Source organism: Oncorhynchus tshawytscha, linkage group LG16 (assembly GCF_018296145.1).
Source record: "Oncorhynchus tshawytscha isolate Ot180627B linkage group LG16, Otsh_v2.0, whole genome shotgun sequence".
Lineage (NCBI taxonomy): Eukaryota > Metazoa > Chordata > Actinopteri > Salmoniformes > Salmonidae > Oncorhynchus > Oncorhynchus tshawytscha.
In genome coordinates this window covers 34,059,046-34,086,470 of record NC_056444.1, presented here as the reverse complement: position 1 = coordinate 34,086,470, position 27,425 = coordinate 34,059,046, and the positions used below count along the sequence as shown (strand labels likewise).

Genomic DNA, 27,425 nt, shown 5'->3' with positions numbered 1-27,425 from the left:
CACAAGGTTGACTAAGAAAATAAAAACAGAACGTTACAGTACCACCAGAACTTACGGGCTAGTGGTTCGGTGGTTCGTGTAATGCCCGGATGTCCTGACACCAAGGACTTGTTACACCATTGCATCAGTTGGGGCTAACAGCTGCTGGTATGTAACTCTTCCCAGCTGGTGTTTCAGGAGGAGCCTGGTCTGAGGTTAGGGCTTCTTGTATAGCAGAGTGAACCTCCCTCTGTACCGATCCCATAATGCATGAGAAAGGAAGAATGGGTGTAGGGTCTGAGTTACTGGACAGAATGTTAAACTGGCGGGAGAGAGCACCAGCTGTTACGTTTTTCTTTACAGGGACGTAAGTAACATAAAAATGGAAACGTGTGAAGCAGAGAGCCCAGCCGGCTTGTCTGGAGTTCAACTTCTTGGCCCCTCTGATATATTCCAGATTATGATGATCTGTTAGGATGAGAAAAGGATGTTGTGCAACCTCCAACCAATGGCACCACTCCTCGAGGGCCAGCTTGATGGCGAGGAGTTCTCTGTTCCCCACATCGTAATTCCTCTCAGCAGGGGATAACTTCCTGGAGAAGAAGGCACAGGGATGTGATTTTGGAGGTGTTCCCACCCGCTAAGAGAGGATGGCTTCTACTCCTACTTCGGAGGCATCCACCTCCAGGGTGAAAGGAAAGGTCGGATCAGGTTGGTCAAGGACAGGAGCTGAGGTGAAGAGGCGGTTCCGAATGAACCGGCGATAGTAGTTGTAGAACCCAATGAAATGTCGGAGTTCCTTAACGGTGGTGGGTTTGGTGACTTTGTTCTCAGTGACTTTGTTCTCATCCATGCTGACCCCTCCAGGTGTCCGTACGAAACTGAGGAAGTTTACAAAGGTTACATGGGAGGTGCTCTTTTCAGTCTTCACATAAAGGTTATGGTCAAGGAGCCGTTGAAGAACCTTTTGCACATGCTGTATGTGTTCATTCAGGGAGTGTGAGTAAATCAGGATGTCATCAATGTAGACGATGAGAAAGCAGTTGATTATATCCTGGAAAACCTTGTTTGTGAAGGATTGGAAGACGGCTGGGGTGTTAGTGAGGCCATAGGGCACGACCAGGTATTCGTAGTGCCCTTGTGTGGTGATAAAGGCCGTCTTCCATTTGTCACCTTTACGGATAAGGTTATATGCACTTCGCAGGTCGAGTTTTGTATAGATGTTGGGGCGGCCCACTTGTTCAAGGATCACTGGGATCAGAGGAAGAGGGAAATGGTTCTTTACCGTGATGTCATTCAGGGAACGGTAATCAATACATGGACGGAGACCACTGTCCTTTTTACCAACGAAGAAGAAGCTGGGGAAGAAGAAGGACAAATGAAAGCATTTTAGTGATTGGTCAATGTAATTCTCTGTTGCCTTATTTTCCGGGATAGATAGGGGGTAAACACGGACCTTCAGTGGGGACACTCCAGGGCGTAAGTCAATAGCACAGTCCCCTGGGCGATGTGGTGGCAGAGTGGAGGCCTTAATTTTGCTGAAGACATTGCTGTACTGGTCGTATTCAGATGGTATGGTGGGTGGCACTGCAAAGGCAGAGTCCTTAATGGTGGTGACTCTGCAGGGTAGGCTGAGACAACTGGTGACGCAGGTAGAAGACCAGGACAATAGTTCACCTTGTCTCCACGAGATGGCAGGGTCGTGACGACAAAACCTTGGGTGTCTGAGGATGAGTGGCTGTTTAGGGGAGGAGAGTTCCATGAGTTGAAGAGTTTCGGTGTGGAAGACTCCAATCTGGAGGGTGACACTCTTTGTTAGGTGCGTAATGAAGCCCGTGCCCAGTGGCTGCCCGTTCAGGGTGTTAATCCTTAAGGGAGAAAGAGGGGTGACAGGTGTTAGATCATTGTCAAGCTCTTGTACTAGCTGGTGATTGATAAAATTACCTGCTGCACCCCAATCTATCAAGCCCTCTACTTCACAGTTATCAATACTAGGATGACGAATTGCTTCTGGGAGATATTTAGAAATAAGGACACACCTACCTGCATGGCAGCGGAGGGACCCTTCTCATCTCTCCGTGGGGGGCAAACAGGGCAATGGCTGAGTAGATGATCTTTCCCTCCACAGTATAGGCAGAGCCCTTCTTGGACCCGCTTTTGACATTCGATGTCAAAAGCGGGAGAGGAGCATGGCCCAACTGCATGGGCTCTGGAAGACTTGGACGGGATGGCAGAATCATGGAAAGAGAAGGTTTCGGGTTCTTGGGTGGCAGAGTTCTTCGGCGGTCGGCAACGATGGAGATGGACATATAAACGTATTGATTTAAATACTGAAGGTCACCTCTACAGGCCAGCTCCGCCTGAAGTTCCCTATTGAACCCTCTTCGGTAGACAGTAAGTAAAGCAGACTCACTCCATCCACTCCCTCCAGCCATGGTGCGGAACTCGAGGGCATACTCTGCAGCTGAATTGCGTCCTTGTTGAAGTTCTATGAGGAGGTGTCCTATAGGATGACAGGAAGGAGAGTGATCGAATACCTCTTCGAAGAGGGTGTGGAAATTGGTCTTGGATCCGAGTTCTATGCTGTTGGCAGTCCATATGGCAGTGGCCCAATCCAGGGCTTTTCCTGTAAATACATTGAGCACAACCCCACTAACTTCGGTGGCGAATTTAGTGGGGTTGTTCTCAATGTATTTGCTGCATTGCATCAGAAATCCCTGACATTTCCCAGGTGATCCCTCATATTATCCATGCATGGGTATGAATGAAGGAGGGCTATGGGTTACGATACCTGGCACCGGAGGAATAGGGATAGGCTTGCGGAGAAGATGCGCTTCTCACATACGCTTTACATATGCTTCTCTTACTGGGTTATGCGTCGCTGTAGCTCCCCTAAATCCATTCCGGTTTTGTGTGAGGTATTCTGTAGGGAATACTCAGGGAGAAAAATGTGTATATTCACGCTCAGCGTGCGGCAAGTGTTTATTTCGCTTCAAAAAAGGCAGGAATCGTGGTCAAGGGCAGGCAATGGTCATACACAGGTAGGCAAACAGGCAGGTGAATCAAAACAAGGACTGAAGGCTCTAACTGGTTGTCACAAACAAGCTTGAAAAAGGCTTAGTAGTCAAAATGAACAATACCTCACAAAGGCACAAAAAAAATGAACTGAACTAAATAAGGAGCTAATGAGACCAGATGAGTAACTAACACAGGTGAAATCAATGAAAACAGGGCTACGTTCAAGAACACAACGAAACAGAACACAAGGTTGACTAAGAACATAGACTCCATAGCACACATAGGGATACATTTCCATAAAGGGATGCCTTCACCCCACTAAAAACCACAAAGACACACACACACATACAATGAGAATTTGAGATTATGTGTGCTACTGATCGAACTCAGCCAGCAGCTCCTGAAGAGGAGGATCACCATGGTTGGCATTGTTAGAAAGAACAAGCTTGAGCTCCTTGCACTCCTCGCAAAAAGGGGGAGAGAGGCCTTCTCATAAAAGTTTGCCTTCACCCCCACTACCACTCTAGTTGCTTCCTTTCAATAAAATGCATTCAAAACTACTTTCTTCACATTTCTGCAACTTTTAGGCTTTGACATCAACCCTTCAAGGGTAATTTGTTTTTGCATTGTGATGCATTTCCCATTTCCACAGGTCTGCATGACATTTTTATTAGACTGTGCAGAAACGGTATTAATGCGTTTTTAAACTATCCTCTACCTCCTCCTATCTCAAAATAGGTATTTCATCAACCTCAGTGAACATGGAGATAAGTATTTTAACATTGACATGGACAGCGGAGTTATAAAGACTACCCAGAGTCTGGACCGGGAAGACATGCCGTGGCACAACATTACTGTGATGGCCTCGGAGGTTGGTAGGTACCCAGGGTTTCCATTCCTACTGCAGCAGGGTGTGTGTCTGTATGTGTGTCTGTGTGTGTGTCTAAAGGGTAGGGGAAGCATCTAACTTAAAATCTAAAATCTACCGTATAGAGGTTTGGGAGGTGAGGTTTGAAGGTTCAATCAATTCATATGTTCTTGCTCTGACCTCATCACTGCTATTAATCTTTCCTTTAGCCTTTACACAAACATAATGATGTACTAATGGTATTGAAGTATATGCCTAGATGGTTGCATCAGATTTGGAGATGATTCAATATGAATCGGTGTGTATGTCATTTGAAATGAGGGGTTTAGTTGTGGTTGTAAGGAGGTGACTGAGTGATAAATGACTTATGAAGTTGTTGACATCCCTGCTGTGGGGCTGAGTCACAGTGTGTGAACCAAAGGACACACTATTCCATAGGGCTATGGTCAAAAGTAGTGCACTAAATAAGGAATAGGCTGCCATTTGGGACGTTAACATATGATTAATTAATGATTGTGTTTTATAACCTATTATAAAGCATTTCAATTCTGGTTGTCTAATGTGTCATTTATGTTACCGTTTCCAAAATGCTGTTCTTTTATGAAAAGCACAACTATAGAGATGTTGTTTTGGAAAAGCTTTAACAGTCTATTCATAGCACATTTAATGAAACAAAAATACAATTCCCATACCATTTTGGCTTTTAAAAGTATATTATTATGCATGGGTCATGAAGAGTTGCAAGATTTCTCCTCAAGTGTTGAAAAAATGACTTTAAACAGCTTTCAATTTGTTTATATCCCATCTACAGAGTTAAGCATTTCAGGCTCACTGCTGGTAAAGCAGATGATTGACAAAGGCAATGTACTGTACTCCGTCTCAGATTGAACTATTATTATTTAAGTTATTGGTCAATTAGAAGGAATAGGGGAAAGCTCGCTCATAATTAAAATATGGATGCTTTATTTGTCAAATTATAATTAAAATCATGACATTTTGGCCATCAATGCCCTTCACTATTCTCATAAACATAAGTTAGTTCCACTTGCATTGTACTGCATGCACTGAAACATTAACAAACCACAAAACAAAAACAACATTCTAGCTAGCTAACTAGACAGTCATTCGTGCTGACAGATTGAAACTGATGTGTTTCAAATTATCCCACAGAACATGACATTGCTAACCAGGCCTTAATTGGCATACACAATTTGCAAGTTTATTAGGAAGTTTAATAAGTTACACTCACCGGACAACCCTGGTGGGTATTTTAGCTAGCTTAGTTTCCATTTTCCAACAGATATTTCTTCTCCTGAGTGCTTGTCAACGGTTACTGTTCTTGGAACTCATGTGTTCACCAGAACTGGCTTCTGGCAAACTGTTGCTGGCAATAAGTATTGTTGCCACAAGAAAATTGTTTGCCAGATAAAAACCTCTGGCACTCTGTTTGCCTCTAGTGGCAATAACTATTTTTTTGTCATTTTTTTGCTGCAAATTCACCAATATTGGCAAACATTTTCAATCTTCTGGCAACATTTTGTGGCACACTATATAGTTTACAGTAAATTTGACAAACTTGCAGGAAGTTTGCCGCAACTGTGTATACTTGAGATTGAAATAAGTGTGTCTCATACAAACCCACATGATATACATGTCAAGATGTCACTATGTCAACATCATTATGGAATAATGATATAAAGTATTCTATCTAACAGCATAGCATTTAACTGCAATATTTCATTTTTAACATTGCAAAGGGGTGATGATGCAATTATGATGATATCTACAGGTAACTGCCAAAATAAAGAAAACACCAAAATAAAGCGTCTTAGGGCATTGGGCCACCACGAGCCAGAACAGCTTCAATGCGCCTTGGCATAGGTTATACAAGTATCTGGAACACTACTGGAGGGATGCGATACCATTCTTCCATGAGAAATGAAATAATTTGATATTTTGTTGATGGTGGTGGAAAACTCTGTCAGAATCTCCCATAAGTGTTAAATTGGGTTGAGAACTGGTGACTGAGATGGCCATGGCATATGGTTTGCATAGTTTTCATGCTCATCAAACAATTCAGTGACCACTTTTCTTCTTCTTCTTCTTTATCATCGTGATCTGCATACAAATGTTATAAACTCAGCAAAAAAAGAAAAGTCCCTCTTTCAAGACCCTGTCTTTCAATGATAAATCGTAAAAATCCAAATAACTTCACAGATCTTAATTGAAAAGTGTTTAAACACTGTTTCCCATGCTTGTTCAATGAACCATAAACAATGAATGAGCATGCACCTGTGAAACGGTCGTTAAGACACTAACAGCCTATGGTAGGCAATTAAGGTCACAGTTATGAAAACGTAGGACACTAAAGAGGCCTTTCTACTGACTCCGAAAATCACCAAACGAAAAATGCCCAGGGTCCCTGCTCATCTGCGTGAACGTGCCTTAGGCATTCTGCAAGGAGGCATGAGGACTGCAGATGTGGCCAGGGCAATAAATTGCAATGTCCGTACTGTGAGACAGCTAAGACAGCAATACAGGGAGACAGGACGGACAGCTGATCATCCTCGCAGAGGCAGACCACGTTACTTGTCGAAGGAATGATCGTTACACCGAGGCCTATACTCTGGAGCGGGATCGAATTGGAGGTGAAGTGTTCGTCATGGTCTGGGGCGGTGTGTGTCAGCATTATCGGACTGAGATTGTTGTCATTGCAGGCAATCTCAATACTGTACGTTACTGGGAAGACATCCTCCTCCCTCATGTGGTATCCTTCCTGCAGGTTCATCCTGACATGACCCTCCAGCATGACAATGCCACCAGCCATACTGCTCGTTCTGTGCGTGATTTCCTGCAAGACAGGAATGTCAGTGTTCTGCCATGGCCAGCGAAGAGCCCGGATCTCAATCCCATTGGGCACGTCTGGGGCCTGTTGGATCGGAAGGTGAAGGCTAGGGCCATTCCCCCCAGAAATGTCCAGGAACTTGCAGGTGTCTTGGTGGAAGAGTGGGGTAACATATCACAGCAAGAACTGGCAAATCTGGTGCAGTCCATGAGGAGGAGATGCACTGCAGATTGTGAATGTTACTTTTGATTTTGATCCCACTTTGTTCAAGGACACATTATTCCATTTCTGTTAGTCACATGAGTGTGGAACTTGTTCAGTTTATGTCTCAGTTGATGAATTTTGTTATGTTCATACAAATATTTACACATGTTAAATTTGCTGAAAATAAACGCAGTTGACAGTGAGAGGACATTTATTTTTTGCTGAGTTTAGGTGAATAACGCAACGTACTGTATTGGCAGTCTATCAGCCTACTATTCTGTAGTATTCATTACACTTTGTGAAAAAATTGCCCTACCAACTAACTCCACACCCATTAAAAACAGGACACCAAAAACATTAGAATTTTGATTTGATTTGACATCCTTACTTGACTTTATCTAGTTAAAACTCTGCATCAAAACTCAGTAGTACATACAGTGTCTTCTCTGTTTCACCACACTCTCCTCTGTGCCTGCGTTGCACCAAACAGAGGACATCACAGACACCAGGAATCTTCAACTTCGGTTGACCCTCCTCAACATTTAACACCTCTCCAGTTATCATTCCTTTCAACTGCGCCCTGCTATGGAGAGGAAAGCAAGTCACAGTTCTTGTTCCCAGTCACGTGGTGTGGAGCACACACTCCGTCTGGAAGGCAGAAATGCAAAAAAATCTAGCTGATTACACTTTGAGTCCCTTTCATCGACCAAACATTCCCGGACTTCTTTTCCACTCAACCTGACACCACATATGGATCAGCCAGAAGGCAAGGATCTATTCTCTCCAAAAATGTCACTCCGACTGGGCAAAAAAACATATTCATCACCATCAGGATGAGATTGAAACTTTGCCAACGCAGTTAATTCCTCCTCACTCTCTTCATGATCAATATTCTTCTGCAGCAACCCATATGTACTCTTATTATATTCCACTCTCTTAATTCTTTTTCCTGCCCACCTTCTTTACCGGCCTCAATGGGTTTAAACACCGATTCAACCACAAAAAACAGAGAGGTTTTCCAATGCCTTGCAAAGAAGGGCACCTATCGGTAGAAAAAAGCATACATTTAAAATCCTTTTGAGCATGGTGAAGTTATTTATTACACTTTGGATGGTGCATCAATACATCCAGTCACTATAGAAATACAGGGGTCCTTCCTGACTCAGTTGCTGGATAGGAAGGTAACCTCTCAGGGATTTCACCAAGAGGCTAATTGAGACTATAAAACAGTTACAAAGTTTAATGGCTGTGATACAAGAAAACTGAGAATGGATCAACAACATTGTAGCTACTCCACAATACTACACAATACTAATTGACAGAGTGAAAAGAAGGAAGCCTGTGCAAAATAAAATATTCCAAAACATGGCACTGTTATTGTAGCAACAAGGCACTAATGTAATGCTGCAAAAAATGTGGCGAAGCAATTTGCTTTTTTGTCCTGAATACAAAGTGTTATGTTTGGGGCAAATGCAATACAACACATTACCAAGTAGCACTGTCTATATTTTCAAGCATAGTGGTGTTATGGGTATGCTTCTAATCGTTAAAGACTGGGGAGTTTTTCAGGATAAAAAAAATAAACGTAAAGGAGCTAAGAATAGGCAAAATCCTAGAGGAAACAATAGTTCAGTCTGCTTTCCAACAGACACTGGGAGATAAATTCACCTTTCAGCAAGACAATAACATAAAACACAAGGCCAAATTTACACTGGAGTTGCTTACCAACAAGACAATGAATGTTCCTGAATGGGAAAATTACAGATTTGACTTTAAATATGCTTGAAAATCTATGGCAAGATCTGAAAATGGTTGTCTAGCAATGACCAACAACCAATTTGACAGAGCTTGAAGAATTTTGAAAAGACTAATTGGTAAATGTTGCACAATCCAGGTGAGTAAAGCTCTTATAGACTTATCCAGAATGACTCAAAGCTGTAATCACTGACAAAGGTGCTGCTACAAAGTATTGATTCAGGGGTGTAAATACTTTCTCAATACATTTCTAAAAACATTTTTTCACTTTGTCATTATGGGGTATCGTGTGTAGGTGGTTGAGAATCTACAGTATGTAAACCATTTTGTACATTGACTATAAGACAACAACATTTGGAATAAGTCAAGGGCTATTAATACGTTCTGAAGGCACTGGAAGTTATTATGAACTTCACAGGGTAGTAAAAGTGCAAGGTGATGCACTTGATGCTCCTTTCCAATAAATATCAAGGGACTTGAACTCAGTAGAGTTCAATTTGATTTTAACATTTTATGTGCACTACCTCCACCCACAGCTTATTATTATCCTATTAAGTCAATGTGATGGAAGCACATCTCTAGTGAGAAAATGTGCATATTGTTTTTTGCACATTTTTGAATATTCACTTGAAAATCTGTCGCCAATTGGATAGAAACCTAGCTAATGACCTCAACTTGCACATGCCAAATCTAACCAATAACTAACTAAAAAAATATTCTCACACCCACATCTATATGCTTCAAGTTTAGGTAATTTTTTTCTTTCTATTGCTAGGACATTGTGGAACTTATACAATAAATGTGCACATCATATACAGTGTAGACTGATATTATGATTTATAAATGTAAAACCGTTTGGTAAGAAAATGCAAAAAAAACTAAGTCATACATACAATAAATCAAATATTTGCACATTTATAGCATTGGTTTAAATTGGACAGTCAGACATTTGTGTCCTTAGCTATATTTCCTATTAAATAATCAATTATCAAATTAGTCAATGTTCCACTGTTCTTTGTATTCTTAATATTATGTTGTAAATTCATTAAATCAATTCGGGCCCCGACGACTTCAGGAATTCCTATCAGGCTAATTTGTAATCACAATTAGGCAATCCCTCACCAACTGACGCTGAGGCTGCATACAAATGTGTCTTTATCTCTTTGCCTCTCTTTAGTATGCAAAAGGTACAATGGCATGTTTAAACTTTTCCCATCAAAATTGTGAATAATATGTGTCTATATCAAGACTGATTTCTTTAAAATGGGCCTTTTTTCCCAGACACAGATTGAGCCTAGTCCTGAGTTTGAAAAAAAATAGAGCAAGTAAGAGTTTGACCAATTCAATGGAAAGGCCACACACATGCAGGGTACATACAGAAGTTCCTAATTGCCATCCACCAAAATTAGCCTTCATTTAGGCTATTGTTTATATATAGTACCAGTTAAAAGTTTGGACACACCTACTTTTACTTTATTTGTATTATTTTCTATATTGTATAATAATAGAAAAGACATGAAACCTATGAAATAACACATATGAATAATGTAGTAACCAAAAAAGTGTTAAACAAATCAAAATACATTTTATATTTGAGATTCAGAGGTAGTCACCTGGAATGTATTTCAATTAAAAAGTGTGCCTTGTTAAAAGTTAACTTGTGATATTTCTTAATTTCCTTAATTCTTAATTGGCATTTGAGCCAATCAGTTGTGTTGTGACAAGATAAGGGTGGTATACAGAAGACAGCCCTATTTGGTAAAAGACCAAGTCCATATTATGGCAAGAACAGCTCAAATAAGCAAATAGAAAAGACAGTTCATCATTACTTTATTTCACCGGCCTGAACAACAATTCATGTCGCCTATTTGATAAAATATTAAATTTGACCTTTACTACTATCGCCCATAGAAATGCATTGAATAACACATTCATAAATGGCAAAAAAAACACAGTCAAAAAATAAATCATAAGGAAAAAGGTTTTGATGTGTCTGTCCTGTATCTAAGAGATACAAAAAAGCTCAAGATATATTTGTGTTTTTGGACACATATTTAACCCACATATATAGCTACCTCCATACTTCCATTAGTTTGTATGTGTTACCTTCAGACAAGTCACGAGTCCCATAATATATGTTAGTCTGTAGCTCAAACAGTTCGGACGCTACAGACAGAAGTTGGCACAACAGCATTACCGATTTCAGACGAGTCCCGTGATCCTTGTGGGGGGTCGTAGAGAAAAACGTCTTTCGTAATAGTTTGCACGCCAAACCATTCGGACGCTACATACGTCCTGAGAAGACAGATTTTCGGGATGTCTCATGGTCTGACAAACACCGCAGATATGGAAGGACAACATAGGTAGATGCAGTGGATTGAGACACAGCACATGAAAAAATATCTCTAGCTTAAACTGATGGATTTTGATGGGGATTGTTTTATTATGTTGCTTTGATTGACTCACGGGTGCTGCAGTAAATATATAGCATAACAGTATTTTATTGTTAAATTACATTTTAATACATCTACAGCAATTGCTAAAAGTGAATATTGAATTATATATTACAGCGTACTCCAAAATATTTTGTGTTTTTATATCACTTGCACTCCCCTAAGCCTAAACAAAGGCTTACAAACAGGCAGTGACTACAGGGCAAAAAGATCAAAATGCTAAATGTAAAAGTTTTACAGTAAATTTACAGCCATGCTGGCACTCTGATCTGTTCCCTATACACATTTAATTTCTAGGGAACTACTGCCACAAATCACTTATATTGGTACAGTACTCTAACAGGTGCAAGAAGTATTGCATCTTATAAGGCACACCTCCAAAATGTGTTAATTAGAGAACTTTAACAATACCATGCATCCACAAAAGGCTGTTGAGTGGTACCGAATCAGTAAATTCCTATAGATTTGATAGAAAAGATTTCTAGAGTCCAAAAATACACTATGGTACTGTATTAAGTAGGATGGTACTGAAATCCAGTAAATATAGTCTGTGGGGTGCAGCATTCTCACTAATGGGAGCTCAAAATATGTTCATGAGCCAGAGATTATTTTGCTCCCCACAACATTGTACTTTACTGTATTTGCTGTAATTTTGCAGCAGTGTAGTGGAATGTCATTGAGGCCCCATAATGCATTGCTCTTTACAGGACTGTACTGTAATATAGATTATTAAAGTTTTACAGTAAATTTACAGCTATTTGTTAGTGTTATGCTACCAGTTTATTCAAACGGGAGTTAGCAATTACCAGATATTTTTCCTAAAGCCAAAAATGACAACTTCTACATTCTGCAGTGAAAATAGCCAAATATATCCAAATCTGATTTTTGTATCCACATTGTGGGCCTGTTAGAACACATATTGTAAATCATGATGGATTTGACAAATATCCACTTTGTTAGAGCAGATTTTTTTGAATGGGTGTCAATGATGGTGTCCTCGTTCTATGGTGTCCACGTCTGCGTTCCATTGGTCTGTTTACTGCATGTACTCTCAATCGTTTATTTCCGTGCATTGAAAGTGCTTTTTAGTCTCGGGCTAGGCCTAATCTCTGTCTGGGAAACTGGCATAAAGTGGAAAATATTCTGTACCATGCTTTGCAGCTTTTTCTCCAGATTGTAAACTCATAGTATGTGTGTTTTCATATGATATACTGTAGTATCATAACATTTAAAAAGAGATAATGTGTCACTATTGCAGATGGAAAATTATCATCTCGACATGAAAATCTCAACATGATGCAGAGCAATAACAAAATTCACATAAGTGTTCCCTTGTATCACCTCGAATGATTTCAATATGCTGTTTCAGTAAATTGAGCACCTAATATACATTACATGTACACTGAACAAAAATATGAACGCAACATGGAATGTTTTAAGGCAATCAAACAGGCAAAACCTCAATACAGAGAGTCGCAATTCAACGACTCAGAATCGAGACATATATGTCAGGGTCTACAGACAGTCACGGAAAACAGAGGGAAAAACAGTCACGTCGTGGACACCGGCGTCTTGCTCCCAGACAAGTTAAACACCTTCTTCGCCTGCTTTAAGGACATCACAGTGCCATTAATGCGGCCCCCTCCCAAGGACTGTGGGCTCTCCTTCTACATGGCCAATGTGAGTAAGACGTTCAAGTGTGTTAACCCTCGCAAGGCTGGCAGTCCAGACGGTGTCCCTAGCCGTATCCACAGAGCTTGCACAGACCAGTTGGCTGGAGTGTTTAAGGACATATTCAATCTCCATCCCCATCCCCATCCATCCCCATCCCCATCCCAGTCTGCTGCCCCCACTTGCTTCAAGATGTCCACCATTGTTCCTGTACCCAGGAAAGCAAAGGTAACTGAACTAAATGACCTTCGCCCCGCAGCACTCACTTCTGTCATCATGAAGTGCTTTGAGAGGCTAGATAAGGGTTGTATCACCTCTACCTTTCCTGACAATAGATAAATAGATTCACAGACAATGCAATTGCACTAAACACTGCCCTATCCCACCTGGACAAGAGGAATACCCATTTAAGAATGCTGTTCATTGACTATAGCTCAGCCTTCAACACCCTATTACCCTCCAAGCTCATCATCAAGCTCGGGGCCCTGGGTCTGAACCTCGCCCTGTGCCACTGGGTCCTGGCTGGACAATGACAGGTGGTGAAGGTAGGAAACAACACCTCCACTTCACTGATCCTCAACACAGGGGCTCCAAAAGGGTGCATACTCAGCTCCCTCCTGTATTCCCTATTCACCCATGACTCTGTGGTCACACACGCCTCCAACTCAATTATCAAGTTTGCAGACGACACAACTGTAGTAGGCTTGATAACCAACAATGACGAGACAGCCTACAGGGAGAAGGTGAGGGCCCTGGAGGAGTGGCACTAGGAAAATAACCTCTCCCTCAACATGAACAAAACAAAGGTGGACTTCAGAAAACGGCAGATGGATCCCGGCCCTATTCACATTGACGGGACCGTGGAGAAGGTGGAAAGCTTCAAGTTCCTCATCGTACACATCACTGACGATCTGAAATGGTCAACCCTCACAGACAGTGTGGTGAAAAAGGTGCAACAGCAACCTCGGGAGGCTGAAGACATTTGGCTTGGACCCTAAAACCCTCACAACATTTTACAGATGCTCAATTGAGAGCCTCCTGGCGGGCTGTATCACTGGTATGGCAACTGCACCGCCTGCAATCGCAGGGCTCTTCAGAGGGTGGTGAGGTCTGACCAATACATCACCGGGGGCACACTGCCTACCTTCCAGGACACCTATAGCACCCGATGTCACAGGAAGGCTAAAAAGATAATGAAGGACATCAACCACCCAAGCCACAGCCTGTTCACCCCGCTATCATCCAGAAGACGCAGTCAGTACAGGTGCATCAAGGCTGGGACTGAAAAATAGCTTCTATATCAAGGCCCTCAGATCGCTAAATAGCCATCACTAGCCGGCTATCATCTGGTTACTCAACCCTTCACCTTAGAGGCTGCTGCCCTATATACAGTACATCGTCATGGAATCACTGGTCACTTTAATAATGGAACACTAATGACTTTACATAGCTGTTAACATACTGCTTTACTCATTTTATTTGTATATTATATATTCTATTCTATTGTATTTTAGTCAATGCCACTCCGACATTACTCGTCCTAATATTGAATATTTCTTAATTCCATTATTTTACTTGTAGATTTGTGTGTATTATTGTGAATTGTTAGATATTACTGCACTGTTGGAGCTAGGAACACAAGCATTTCACTACACCCACAACAACACCTGCTAAATATGTGTAAAGTTGAAGTCGGAAGTTTACATACACCTTAGCCAAATATATTTAAACTCAGTTTTTCACATCTACTGACATTTAATCCTAGTACAAATCCCCGGTCTTAGCTCAGTTAGGATCACCACTTTATTTTAAGAATGTGAAATATCAGAATAATAGGAGAGGGAATTATTTATTTCAGCTTTTATTTATTTCTTTACATTCCCATTGGGTCAGAAGTTTACTTACACTCAATTAGTATTTGGTAGCATTGCCTTTAAATAGTTTAATTGGGTCAAACGTTTCAGGTTGCCTTCCACAAGCTTCCCACAATAAGACTTTTTCTATTGTATTATTGACTGTATGTTTGTTTATTCCATGTGCAACTCTGTGTTGTTGTTTGTGACGCAGTGCTTTGCTTTATCTTGGCCAGGTCGCAGTTGAAAATGAGAACTTGTTCTCAACTAGCCTACCTGGTTAAATAAAAAATTATGAAAAAATAAGTTAAGTGAATTTTGGCCCATTAATCCTGACAGAGCTGGTGTAACTGAGTCAGGTTTGCTATTGTGTTGTGTGACAAAACTGTATATTTTAGATTGGCCTTTTATTGTCCCCAGCACAAGGTGCACCTGTGTATTTAGCATGCTTTTTAATCAGTTTCTTGATACGCCACATCTGTCAGGTGGATGGATTATCTTGGCAAAGGGGAAATGCTCACTAACAGGGATATAAAGAAATGATAAATAAGCTTTTTGTGCGTTTGAAAAATGTCTGCAATCTTTTATTTCAGCTCATGAAACATGGGACTGCCACATTAAATGTTTTGTTTATGTTTTTGTTCAGTATACAGTACTTGCATAAATGCATGAATTTTCCCTTGAATGCATCAGTGAAATCAGAGCTGTTATTCGTCAGCCAGAGAGAATGGTCCATATACACATGAATGGACCGGCACATGGTTTAGTAGACTGGGCCCTTACTCTGATATGCTGAATAATCGCCTATGCAAGCTTGGGGACCAAATGATCCATCAACCACAACATGAATGAACTAAAACATACTAAAATATATTGTTTTTTATCTTTCTTTGGCTTCCAAGTTAAGAAACATATTGCTTCATGACTTCTAGAATATCTTGCTGAATAATTTCGTTTTTTGTTTTATTAGAAAATCTAATGTAGAAACAGTGTGATACAAGTCCATTTTAAGTACACAATATGTCTTTGGTGTGCAAAGTAAGATGCATTGCAGTTTTCTTTACTTAAGGACCTGTATTCATAAAGCGCCTCAGAGTATGAGTGCTGATATTGGATCAGTTTTGCAGTTAAGATCTTAATTAATACGATTAGCCAATGTGAACAGGGGGTAACATGATCTTAGATCACAGAGCAAATTATCCAGATAAATAAATAACACTGAGTCTTAAATCAACACTGGAAGTGTGGAGTCTGTGGACCCATATACACATCGGAACAGTGTTAAATGAACACACTGTTAAGTGCATGGTGTGACAAACTCATTCCATGGACAGCCTAGTGTTTGCAGGTTTTTGTTTTATCCTTTCAATTAAGCCCTAGACAACCAGGTGTGGGGAGATACTTACTAATTAGTGACCTTTTTCCTCACCCATCTACACACAATAACCCATAATCACAATGTGAAAACATGTTTTAAGATTTTTTTTCACATTTATTGAAAATTATATACAGAAATATTTCCTTTACATAAGTATTCATACACCCTAGTCAATACTTTGTAGAAGCACCTTAGGCTTTGAGTCATTTGGGTATGTCTATGTCAGATTTGAAAATCTGGATTTGGCCATTTTCTCCCATTCTTCCTTGCAGATTTTCTCAAGCTTTGTTAAATTAGAGGGGGAGTGGCAGTGAACATAAATCTTCAAGTCTTTCCACAGATTATCAATGGGATTCAAGTCTGGGCTTTCATGGACTTTCACATTCTTGTTCTGAAGCCAATCCAGCACTGAATTGCTGAATGCTTTGGGTCATTGTCCTGTTGGAACCTACATCTTTACCCCCAATCTAAGGTTGTTAGCACTCTGAAGCAGGTTTTTATCAAGGATTTGTCTGTATTTGGCTCCATCCATTGTTCCCTCTATCCTTAGCTGTCTTCCAGTCCCTGCCGCTGAAAAGTGTCCTCACCGCATGATGCTGCCACTACCATGATTTGCGGTAGGGATGGTATTAGATGGGTGATGAGATGTGCGTGGTTTTCTCCAGACATAGCACTTTGCATTCAGGCCAAAGAGTTACATGTTTGTCTCATCAGACCACAAACTATTTTGCCTCTCAAAGTCTTTCACATACCTTTATGTAAACTCCAGGAGTGTGGTCTTGTGCCTTTTTACCAGGTGTGGCTTCCATCTGGCCACTCTCCCATAAAACCCAGATTGATGTAGAGACTGTTGTACTTTTGGCAGGTTCTCCCAACTCAGCCAAAGAACTCTGTAGTTCTGTCAGAGTGGTCATTGGCTTCTTGGTCACCTCCCTGACCAACACCTTTCTTTCCCATTTGCCCATTTTGGTCGGATGGCTAGCTCTAGGCAGAGTTGAGGTAGTTCCATACTTTTTCCATTTCCCAATGATGGAGACCACTATGCTCTTGGAAACTTCCAACACTAGAAATTGCTTTATACCCTTCCCAAGATATATGCCTCATCACAATTATATCTCGGAGAGCTACAGCCATATCCTTGACTTCATGGTATAGTTTCTTCTCGGACATGCATTGTCAACTGTTGAATATTATATAGAAAGGTGTGTTTTTTTCTAAATCATATCCAAACAATTTAATTGGCCACAGGTGGATTTCAATCAAGTTGTGTTTACAGAATCAAGGATGCTCAAAATAAATTGTATGCACCTGAGCACTGTTTTTCAAATGACATAGCAAAGGGGTGTGAATACCTATGTAAATGAGATATTTCTGTGTTTCATTTTCAATACATTTGCTGAAATATCTAGAAACATGTTTTGACTTTGTCATTATGGGGTATTGTGTGTAGATGGGTGAGAGAGAAAAAAATCGAATTAATACAGTTTGAATTCAGGCTGTAACACAACAAAATGTGGAATAAGGGTTCTGAATACTTTTTGAAGGCACTGTGTATAACAAAATACAATATGTTTTTCATAAGGCCTTATTTTGAGGGCCTAGTTTTACCCTAATACAGTGGCCTGCAACTCATACACATCACATTGAATCAAAACCACGCCCATCACTATCTTATTACCCAACATGCTCTATTGCAGGTTTAGACTTGTTTGTTTAGATATCTACAGTGCATTCAGAAATTATTTTTCCATATTTTGTTAAGTTACCGCCTTAATCTAAAATGTATTAAAAAATGATTTCCCTCATCAATCTACACACAATATCCCATAATGACAAAGCGAAAACAGATTTTTCAGTGTTTGATTTGTTAAAAAAGTTTGAAATATCCAATAAATGTCGTTCCACTTCATGATTGTGTCCCACTTGTTGTTGATTCTTCACAAAAAAATACAGTTTTATATCTTTATGTTTGAAGCCTGAAATGTGGCAAAAGGTCGCAAAGTTCAAGGGGGCCGAATACTTTCGCAAGGCACTGTAACTGTGTCGGTGCATTTTTTTGTGAATATATGTAAATCACAAATCTAATTTTCATTACTGTGGTGCAGGAAAATTATTCAGACCTGCTTAACTTCTCTACCTATTCTCACTTGTGTGTTTTAATATTATTTATGAGTGTTTGTGTTGATGTTTTATCCAGACAACCCCAGCCTACTCAGCCACGTCCCAGTCACGGTGCAGGTGTTGGATGTGAACGACAACCCTCCTGAAATTAAAACAGATGAGGAGGTCGTTGTTTGTGAAAGCTCGAGACCAGGACAGGTGAGCATCATGCACGTACACATGAGTGGAGGGGGCGGTGATAAGGTGCAGTTAATACATTTTTAAGAGTGAGTTTAGTCGTGTCACCATGGCAACAAAACCTTGAGTTAAAGAAAATAAGTATATTTTATTTAAAAAATTGAGGGGGGTTCATAAAGTTTGAGTTTGAATGAAAGTGCTACTCAATAAAGGAATACTGAATAACAAAATATAAAACATGGCTTTTAAAGCTGTTCATACTTAAAGATTATTATCTAAAAAAGAGATTTAGCTGAAAATGAACTGCCAAATTGGCAAAACCTTGTCAAGGTGGATAGGTGTGGTTCACACTGTTTAAGTGGTCCATATTTAAGTAGCAGCAGATTAAAAAAATATACTTAAAGCAGCAGTCAGTAGTAGAAACAATGAGTATGTTTACTGTACAGTAAAACCTCACTATTAAACAGATTATGGCAGTAGGCAGATTATGCAACAGTCATGTAAACACCTTACAGTACTCTGTTAATCTTAATTGGCATAAGGTCAAAATGGGGGGTAAGCATATGCTGATTAAACATCTGTTTTTCTGAGAAATCTTTCAAATTATTAGGACATGTAAACACCTTAATCGGCATTCCAGCTGTGTATTTGATCTGCGTATGTGCCAGCGCCAGTAGCGCAAGCCTACCTCGTTAACGCGAGTGAAGTGAGTTCAGAACAATTGAATGTATGCGTCTTAGGAATAGGTTTCACATACAAACTTTATTGGTCAGAACTCAGAATCAAATATACTTCCCAAAAATAACATCCTAGATGTGGTAGATTGTTTATTTAGATTTTGACATTTTCTACATTTATCAGAGTGCCATCAGATAGCCGGATTTCAGATGTGTCCATGTAAACAGAATTATTAGGGAAATTGTTCTTCTTGCAAAGCATGTAAACATTTTAATCAGACTACTTTATTATATTGATCCAGAATAATCACATTATTGTGTGCATGTAACCGTATTCAATCACAAATCATTTTCTGTAAAAAGTCGAGGGATGGGGCTGGAGAAATGTAACTGAATTTTACCATTCAGTGCCTTTTGAGAAGTGTAACTTGTTAAACAAAATGTTTTTAAGTATATTTCACATAATTTTGACATTTTGTCATAAAGGGCAGATATTCAACTTCACAAAAAAATGTTTCCCATCTCAAGATGTTAAATAAAAAAAGACTATAGTAATTGCCTATTAAGTGCCAAATAAAGTAACAGGGTTGTCCATAACATCTTAAATCAGCCATAAATCCCCTTGTGACGGGGAATGAAAGCTTGTTGTGTGCAACAGGGAGGGGCAATTGAATGCTAGCTTTTTAAAAAACAGGTTGGACGTGCTATGCTCAACCTGCTCAGTTTTCCAACACAAAACACCAGAGGAGTAGAACCAGTTCAACTGCTTTTACACTATGATTTGACTACTAGATGTTCAATATGTATTGGTTACGGCTAGGGTTAAGGTTAGAGTTAGGGCTAGGGCTAGGGTTATGGTTAGTAGATAGTTAGTTGAAATGTTACTGATAGTCTGTAGACTATCCAAATAAAGTGTTAATATTTCATATTTAGTTTCACCATTTTAAAACGAGAGTTCAGTTCATGTAACAGAGTTGACCTTAAAGGTCCCGAACAGTCAAAATCATTGGATACAACTAGGATAAAAATGTAAGTAGAACTGCCAAAGTATGAAAAATTATTGTTGCTTCTTACATTGATAAAGTTTGATCATAAAGTTACTGGTCTTCTCCCCCATATCAAACATTTGGATTCAGGAGGCGGGATAGAGGCAGGATTATTAAGGTATTTTTGTGAAATCACAAAAAGCCTTATGTTAATGCACCAATGGTATCGTCTTATTCTTCTACCTAATTTAAATAAGTACCACCTTGTAACAAACATTGCAGCAGGCGTGTTCGCAGAGGGGAGTGGTTTATATAGCTAGGTAGCTAGTCTACTAGTGCTAAAATATAATTAGAGGTTTTACTCTATTCATTCAAGGCAAATATACTTATAGATTTCTGCTTCATTTGTGTCTGGTGTTAGCTAGTAACGGGCTAGCTAGGGAAGAGTTGTCCAAAACTCTGAAGCAGTCATTACATCAAGATACATGCCAAACGTAAAAGTTATACAATCTTATTGACATCATCGATAGTCATGCTCCAGTATATCAAAATCATCTGATAGTCAGTATACATATTTCATGACAAGTACCCTGACTACACCCTGTAAAGTTGTAACTGAAATTCTCCAAGATGAACTGGCTTGCTTGATAAACTGTGCTGTCAACTAAATTTGGGCTAGCTAGCTAAATTATACAGCCAATGTTTTGTCTATATTGACGCTAATACAACAACCAAACAGTTGCATAAAAAAAAGCTATTTTGCATGGGAATCAGAATGAGAGTTTGGGACACTTAAAATTATGGACAGACGTAAAGGAATCACAAAACACATTTCACGGGAAAATGTTTACAGTGTAGGACTTTACAATAATGGGGAAAACTTGGAGACATTTTGTGGTTGAGTGGGTTAAATCTTCCTAAAAGTCACAGAAGATGCAACGATGGACATTTTAAAATGCTGAATTTTGGCACTAGCTAGTCTTTATCCATATACAAATCCGATTAGTTGAATTCTCCATGTGGTCTATATTAAAGGGCACTTTCATTTCTATACATACTAGGCTTTTACAAATTCTATATTGGTGCTCAATTTCTACTTAAAATATCAAAGGGACACAACATGCACTCTTTTTGTGGAACAACCCAACTACACTCAAATTCATAGACAGAGCTATGGATGCAAGGACTGGCCATCCTTGATATCAATAATATAGTTTTGAGGCTATATTGTGTTTGTTTACATTTACTTTGTTTGCAAACATTCTGATGGGGTACGACAGTTGAACTAAGCTCATGAGTTATTTATACATTCTTCAAGAATCAATGGGTACATATCATTAATTCATTTTAGTCCTAAAAATGGATGTAGCAACTGCTGATTGCCCTTAAATTAGTACTCTTAAGCAGCTGAGGAGCCCTTGTCCTCTAATTCCAATGTAGTTTCTGAATGCCTTACATGTCGGCAGTTAAATAGGTTGGCAGTCAAAGCAGTAGCAGTTTTGTGCACCTCAAAACATTTGTATACATCAAAACATTACCCACAGTGGCAGGGTCTGTCGGGTCAGCCTTCTCCTGGGGTGCCTCTCCTTGGGCTGGTTCTCAGTCTCTTACCAATTAAGGGTAACAAGCAGACAACAGTGCAGAAGTGTCATTTATGAGAGCACTCGTCAGGCCTTGATAACTCTTACTGTCTGCGAGGCTGGAGCAGGACGTTCGAGAATTTAAAGGCCCTCAACAATTCAGCTTCCATCGCATAAAGAAATGTACGTGAGGACAACAGATGGTTGCCAACGAGAAGTGTTTTGATAAGACAGGGGCGGCATCAGAAATGGCACCCTGTACCCTATATAGTACACTACTTTTGATCAGATCTCTATTGACTGGTCAAATGTAATGCAAAAGGTGTCATTTCAGACATAGTACGGGTATTTGTTAAGTAGATGATTATGCATGATGCATAGGTCAGATTGATATGTCTGATGCATGTGATCAGAATAACTAAACAAAATTATGAATTATAAATCCGCTGCAAATGTTTTAAACTGTGGTTCACATCATATTGCGTATCGAGGACTGACTTCTGGATGTTTACTTGTTAGTTAAGCATGAACGTACAGATGTAGGATCTTAATTTGATCACTCTTTTGTTACTGAGAAGTTTACTGCACTTTACTGCTTTTGTGATTTACATATATTCACTGAAAACCCACACCAACACAGTTATATTAACAGTATTGCACTTTTCATGTAGCCTACTTTTGGCCAGCTTAACCACTGATCAAGCAACATTATGGAACAAACGTTCAAATCCTGTTACTGCAGGATAATTTTTGATGTCACAATAAAGGTCAAATTAAGATCCAACATCTTGTAAGCAGCCGACCATAAAATGTGCCTACATTTTGGTTTGCACGGTTTTTAATATGAAGACCGGTCATGACTCATTATTAGTTAGCTATTGATGTTGTTCTTTCCTGATAAACAACAGGTGATTCAGACTATCGCTGCAGTGGATAAGGATGACTTTGCAAACGGCCAGCGATTCTCCTTCTCTTTGCTGAGCGGAATCCCTGTCAACCCCAACTTCACCCTCAAGGACAATGAAGGTATTTATTGCGTTCAATATAGTCTGTGTGCATTTCTTATGAGTTTTCTCTAGCTATGCCCTTTGGCTAAACCTCCACCCAAGGTTTCACATTCAACCACTCAATACCAGATATCTTTAGATACCTGCTACTTGTAAATATACATAGCTTGATTGTCAAACACATCACAGTTGGGCACTGTTGACATTTCAGGGAACGAAATTTCAATGAGGGCTCATATTATGTGATTTCCTCAAAACATTAGAGTGCATAAAGGGATTGGAATAGAATGCTTGGGACTGTTGTTGTTGTCAGACAGATTACTTGCTTTAGTCCGTGCCTCTCTCTCATTGCTTTAGTCCGTGCCTCTCTCGTGGTACTGCTCTACCACTTGCCTTATTGTATTGTGTACCAAGGCAGAGGCCGAGTGAGCAGTGAATAGTTACCATGGCAACTGGCAGTCAGGGGTGAGTGTCAGGGGAATAGATAGGCTACTTATCTTAGCTCTAAGACCCACAGGTTGGTTTCTGTGTTGCAATCATGAGGCTTTTACACTCTCTTCTGCGGACGATAGACCCCATAGGTAGGTAGCCCTGGGAGATGAGAGTTCACAGATCTCTGGATGGATCCCTGAGGAAGAAAGAGGAAGGGGAAAGAAGCGAAAGAAAATCAATGCGATAATAGGAGATAAGGCTGTTGAGCCTTTATAGTACCTTAGGTCCACACCACCAATACAGACCAGAGACGGTGAATGTGTCCCAGATGGCACCCTATTCTACTATATAGTTGTTAACCAAAGCCCTATGGGCCTGGGTCAAAGTAGTTCACCATAAAGGGAATAGGGTGCCATTTAGGATGCAGACCTTACCTTAGCTCTGTACCATCCGCCTCCTCTGTCCACCTTCCCTTTATAAACCCAGCCCAGAGACTGGATTTACCGTGTTTATCCAAGTGGCACTTGCAGACCCTCCTCACTTCCTCTCAACCTATACCTTCCATGGAGGTAGTTAGGTCAACAACCAAAAGAACTGACTGGTCTGGAGTGTTTAATGTTGAGGTAAAAAAAAGTGACAAGGGTGCAATTACAGCCTGCAATTCAGGGAGTTCCTTTATGTGGGCATCCCTGCATCTGCAGGAACCCCTAATAATTTTCTATTGGTCAATTTTTAAGCTAGGACAAGCAGAAGGTGGGGCGCTCCAGTACAGTAGGTGGCGTAAATGCATAATAAAGTTGGATGCCAGCCGACGATTAACCCCACAGAAGGAGGGGGTGGTGTCAACAACTGTCCCTAGCTAGCTGTACACAGTTAGACAGTGTCCTTCATCCCCGCCTGTCGTGCACTGTTTCCCGACGGCGTGGGCAGGTGTTCGTCAGGCGGTAGCAAAGGACTCTGTGTGCTAGCTTAGCTAGGCTGGTACACAGCAGGCGGGAGCAACACCGTCTGCTAGCTCTAGCTCTAGCACATTGTGTTCCTAACTTGTAAGATAGACAGTTTGCTAACACTAGGAACTCAAGCCATTTTGTTCACCTAACCTAGAATTCCTTAAACTCAAATGCCGAAAGCATTATCTACCAAGAGAGTTATCTTCTATTGTAGTCACAGCCATGTATATCCACCCCCAAGTAGATACCTCGACGGCCCTGAAATAACTTCACTGGACTCTATGTAAACTGGAAACCATATATCCTGAGATTGCTTTATTGTAGCTGGGGATTTTAACAAAGCTAATCTGAGAACATGGCTTCCTAAATTCTATCAGCATATCGAAGGCATGACACGAGCTGGTAGCTTTCTGGACCCTTGCTACTCTAACTTCCTTGATGCATACAAAGCCTCCCCCCTTTGGCAAATCTGAACATGACTCAATTTTGTTGCTCCCAGCCTATAGACAGAAACTAAAACATGAAACGCCCATGCTCAGGTCTATCCAGCGCTCGTCTGACAAATCGGATTCCACGCTTCAAGATTTCTTCGATCACGTGGACTGGAATGTGTTTTGGGTAGCCTCAGACGATAACATTGACGTATAAGCTGACTCTGTGAGTGAGTTTATTAGCAAGTGCATTGGTGATGTTGTACCCACGGTGACTATTAAAAACTTCCCTAACCAGAAACCATTGTTTGATGGCAGCATTCGTGCAAAACTGAAAGCACCAACCACCGCTTTTAATCATGACAAGGCGACTGGAAACATGACAGAATACAAACAGTGTAGCTATTCCCTCTGTCAAACAAGCAAAGCATCAGTATAGAGACAAAGTAGAGTCGCAATTCAACGGCTCAAACACGAGACGTATGTGGCAGGGTCTACAGTCAATCACGGATTACAAAAAGATTATCGCCCTGTAGCACTCACTTCTGTCATCATGAAGTGCTTTGAGAGACTATTCAAGAATCATATTTCAGAATCCGATTTGTTTACCGCCCCAATAGGTCCACAGACCACGCAATTGCCATCACACTGCACACTGCCCTATCCCATCTGAACAACAGGAAAACCTATGTAAGAATGCTGTTCATTGACTACAGCTCTGCATTTAACATCATAGTACCCTCCAAACTCGCCATTAACCTGGAGGCCCTGGGTCTCGACCCCGCCCTGTGAAACCGGGTCCTGGACTTTCTGACGGGCCGCCCCCAGGTGGTGAGAGTAGGAAACAACATCTCCATCCTGCTGATCCTCAACACTGGGGCCCCACAAGGTTGCGTTCTCAGCCCTCTGCTGTAATCCCTGTTCACCAATAACTGCGTGGCCAAGCACGCCTCCAACTCAATCATCAAGTTTGCAGACGACACTATAGTAGTAGGCTTGATTACCAACAATGAAGAGACTGCCTATAGGGAGGAGGTGAGGGCCCTCAGAGTGTGGTGTCAGGAAAAGAACCACTCACTCAACGTCAACGAAACAAAGGAGATAATCGTGGACTTCAGGGAACAGCAGAGGGAGCATCCCTCCATCCACATCGACAGGACAGTAGTGGAGAAGTTGGAAAGTTTTAAGTTCCTCAAAGTACAAATCACAGACAAACTGAAATGTTCCACCCACACAGAGAGAGTGGTGAAGAAGGAGCAACATTACAAGACATTTGGCTAAAACACTCACAAACTTTTACAGATGCACAATCGAGAGCATCCTGTTGGGCTGTATAACCGCCTGGAACGGCAACTGCTCCACCCACAACCGCAAGGCTCTCCAGATGGTAGTGCGGTCTGCACAACGCATCACCGGGGGCAAACTACCTGCCCTCCAGGACACCTACACCACCCGATGTCACAGGAAGGCCAAAATTATCATCAAGGACAACAACCACCCGAGCCACTGCCTGTTCACCCCGTTATTATCCAGAAGGCGAGGTCAGTACAGGTGCATCAAAGCTGGGACCGAGAGACTGAAAAATATCTTCTATCTCAAGGCCATCAGACTGTTAAACAGCCATCACTAACATAGTGATGGCTGTTGCCAATTTACAGACTCAAATCTCTGGCCACTTTAATACAAAAAAAAATAGATTTCATTTAGGTATCACTAATCACTTTAAACAACGCAACTTTAATGATGTCTACATATCCTAAATTACTCATCTCATTTGTATATACTGTATTCTATACCATCTACTGCATCTTGCCTATGCCGCACGGCCATCGCTCATCCATATATTTATATGTACATATTCTTATTCATGTAGAAACCAATGGGATGTTCATGGGGGAGGGGGAGGCATTCATGTAGGAATCAATGGGATGCTCAAGGGAATGCTCACGTGCAGGAATGCTCCAAATTGCAGGCTGCAGTTGCACTTAATTGAAAACAGTGGTCGAAATGTGTTTATGTGTGAAAATTATGCAAAATAGTATTCATGCAACTGGGTTTGCCCTTGAATTGTCTGTCCAACTTGACATCATGTTTTCTTCCAATTTTAGATAGTCTGTGACTTGTGTGTACCTATCTCTGAACAATTTCCTTCTCAGGATTGATCAAATCTGCCTATATCTTACCTTTGTCGATTGTGGCTTGATTTGATTAAATTATACTAATACACTTATAAAATGTGGGTTCTACCTAGAACCCTATATCTAACCCTCTATGAACGCTTCTACCACGAACAATTTTATCCTCTAAAGGTTCTTCTTAGAACCTTCTAATTAAATCAAATCAAAGTGTATTTGTCACGTGCGCCGAATACAACAGGTATGGACCTTACAGTGAAATTCTCACTTACAGGCCCTAACCAACAATGCAATTCTTAAGTAAAGAATAGGTAATAGGTGAACAATAGATTAGTAAAGAAATAAAAAACAACAGAAAAAGACATTGAAAAATAACAGTAGTGAGGCCATATACAGTAGCAAGGCTATAACAGTAGCGAGGCTAAATACAGTGCCTTGTGAAAGTATTCACCCCCTTTGGCATTTTTCCTATTTTGTTGCCTTACAAACTGGAATTAATATAGATTTATTGGGAGTTTGTATCATTTGATTTACACAACATGCCTACCACTTTGAAGATGCAAAATATTTTTTATTATGAAACAAAAGAAAACTTAAGCGTGCATAACTTTTCATCCCACCAAAGTCAATACTTTGTAGAGCCCAGTCTCAAATCTCTGGAAGACTGAAACAGGTTTCCCACAAGAATTTCCCTGTATTTAGCACCTTCCATCATTCCTTCAATTCTGACCAGTTTCCCAGTTCCTGCTGATGAAAAACATCCCCACAGCATGATGCTGCCACCACCATGCTTCACTGAGGGGATGAAGTTCTCGGGGTGATGGGAGGTGTTGTTTTTGTGCCAGAGATGGGTTTTCCCTTGATTGTCAAAAAGCAACATTTTAGTCTCATCTGACCAGAATAGC

The 27,425-nt window shown here is 40.5% G+C and overlaps 1 protein-coding gene across 2 annotated transcripts in view; it reads left to right on the top strand.

Moving 5' to 3' along the window:
- Positions 1–27,425, top strand: part of LOC112215607 (cadherin-18) — a 374,693-nt gene that overhangs the window by 328,340 nt on the left and 18,928 nt on the right. For both annotated transcript variants that reach the window (XM_024374771.2, XM_024374770.1), the window contains 3 exons: positions 3,736–3,872; positions 18,222–18,343; positions 22,474–22,591. In XM_024374771.2, coding sequence (XP_024230539.1) covers positions 3,736–3,872; positions 18,222–18,343; positions 22,474–22,591 — 377 coding nt within the window. The remainder of the gene's footprint in view (positions 1–3,735; positions 3,873–18,221; positions 18,344–22,473; positions 22,592–27,425) is intronic.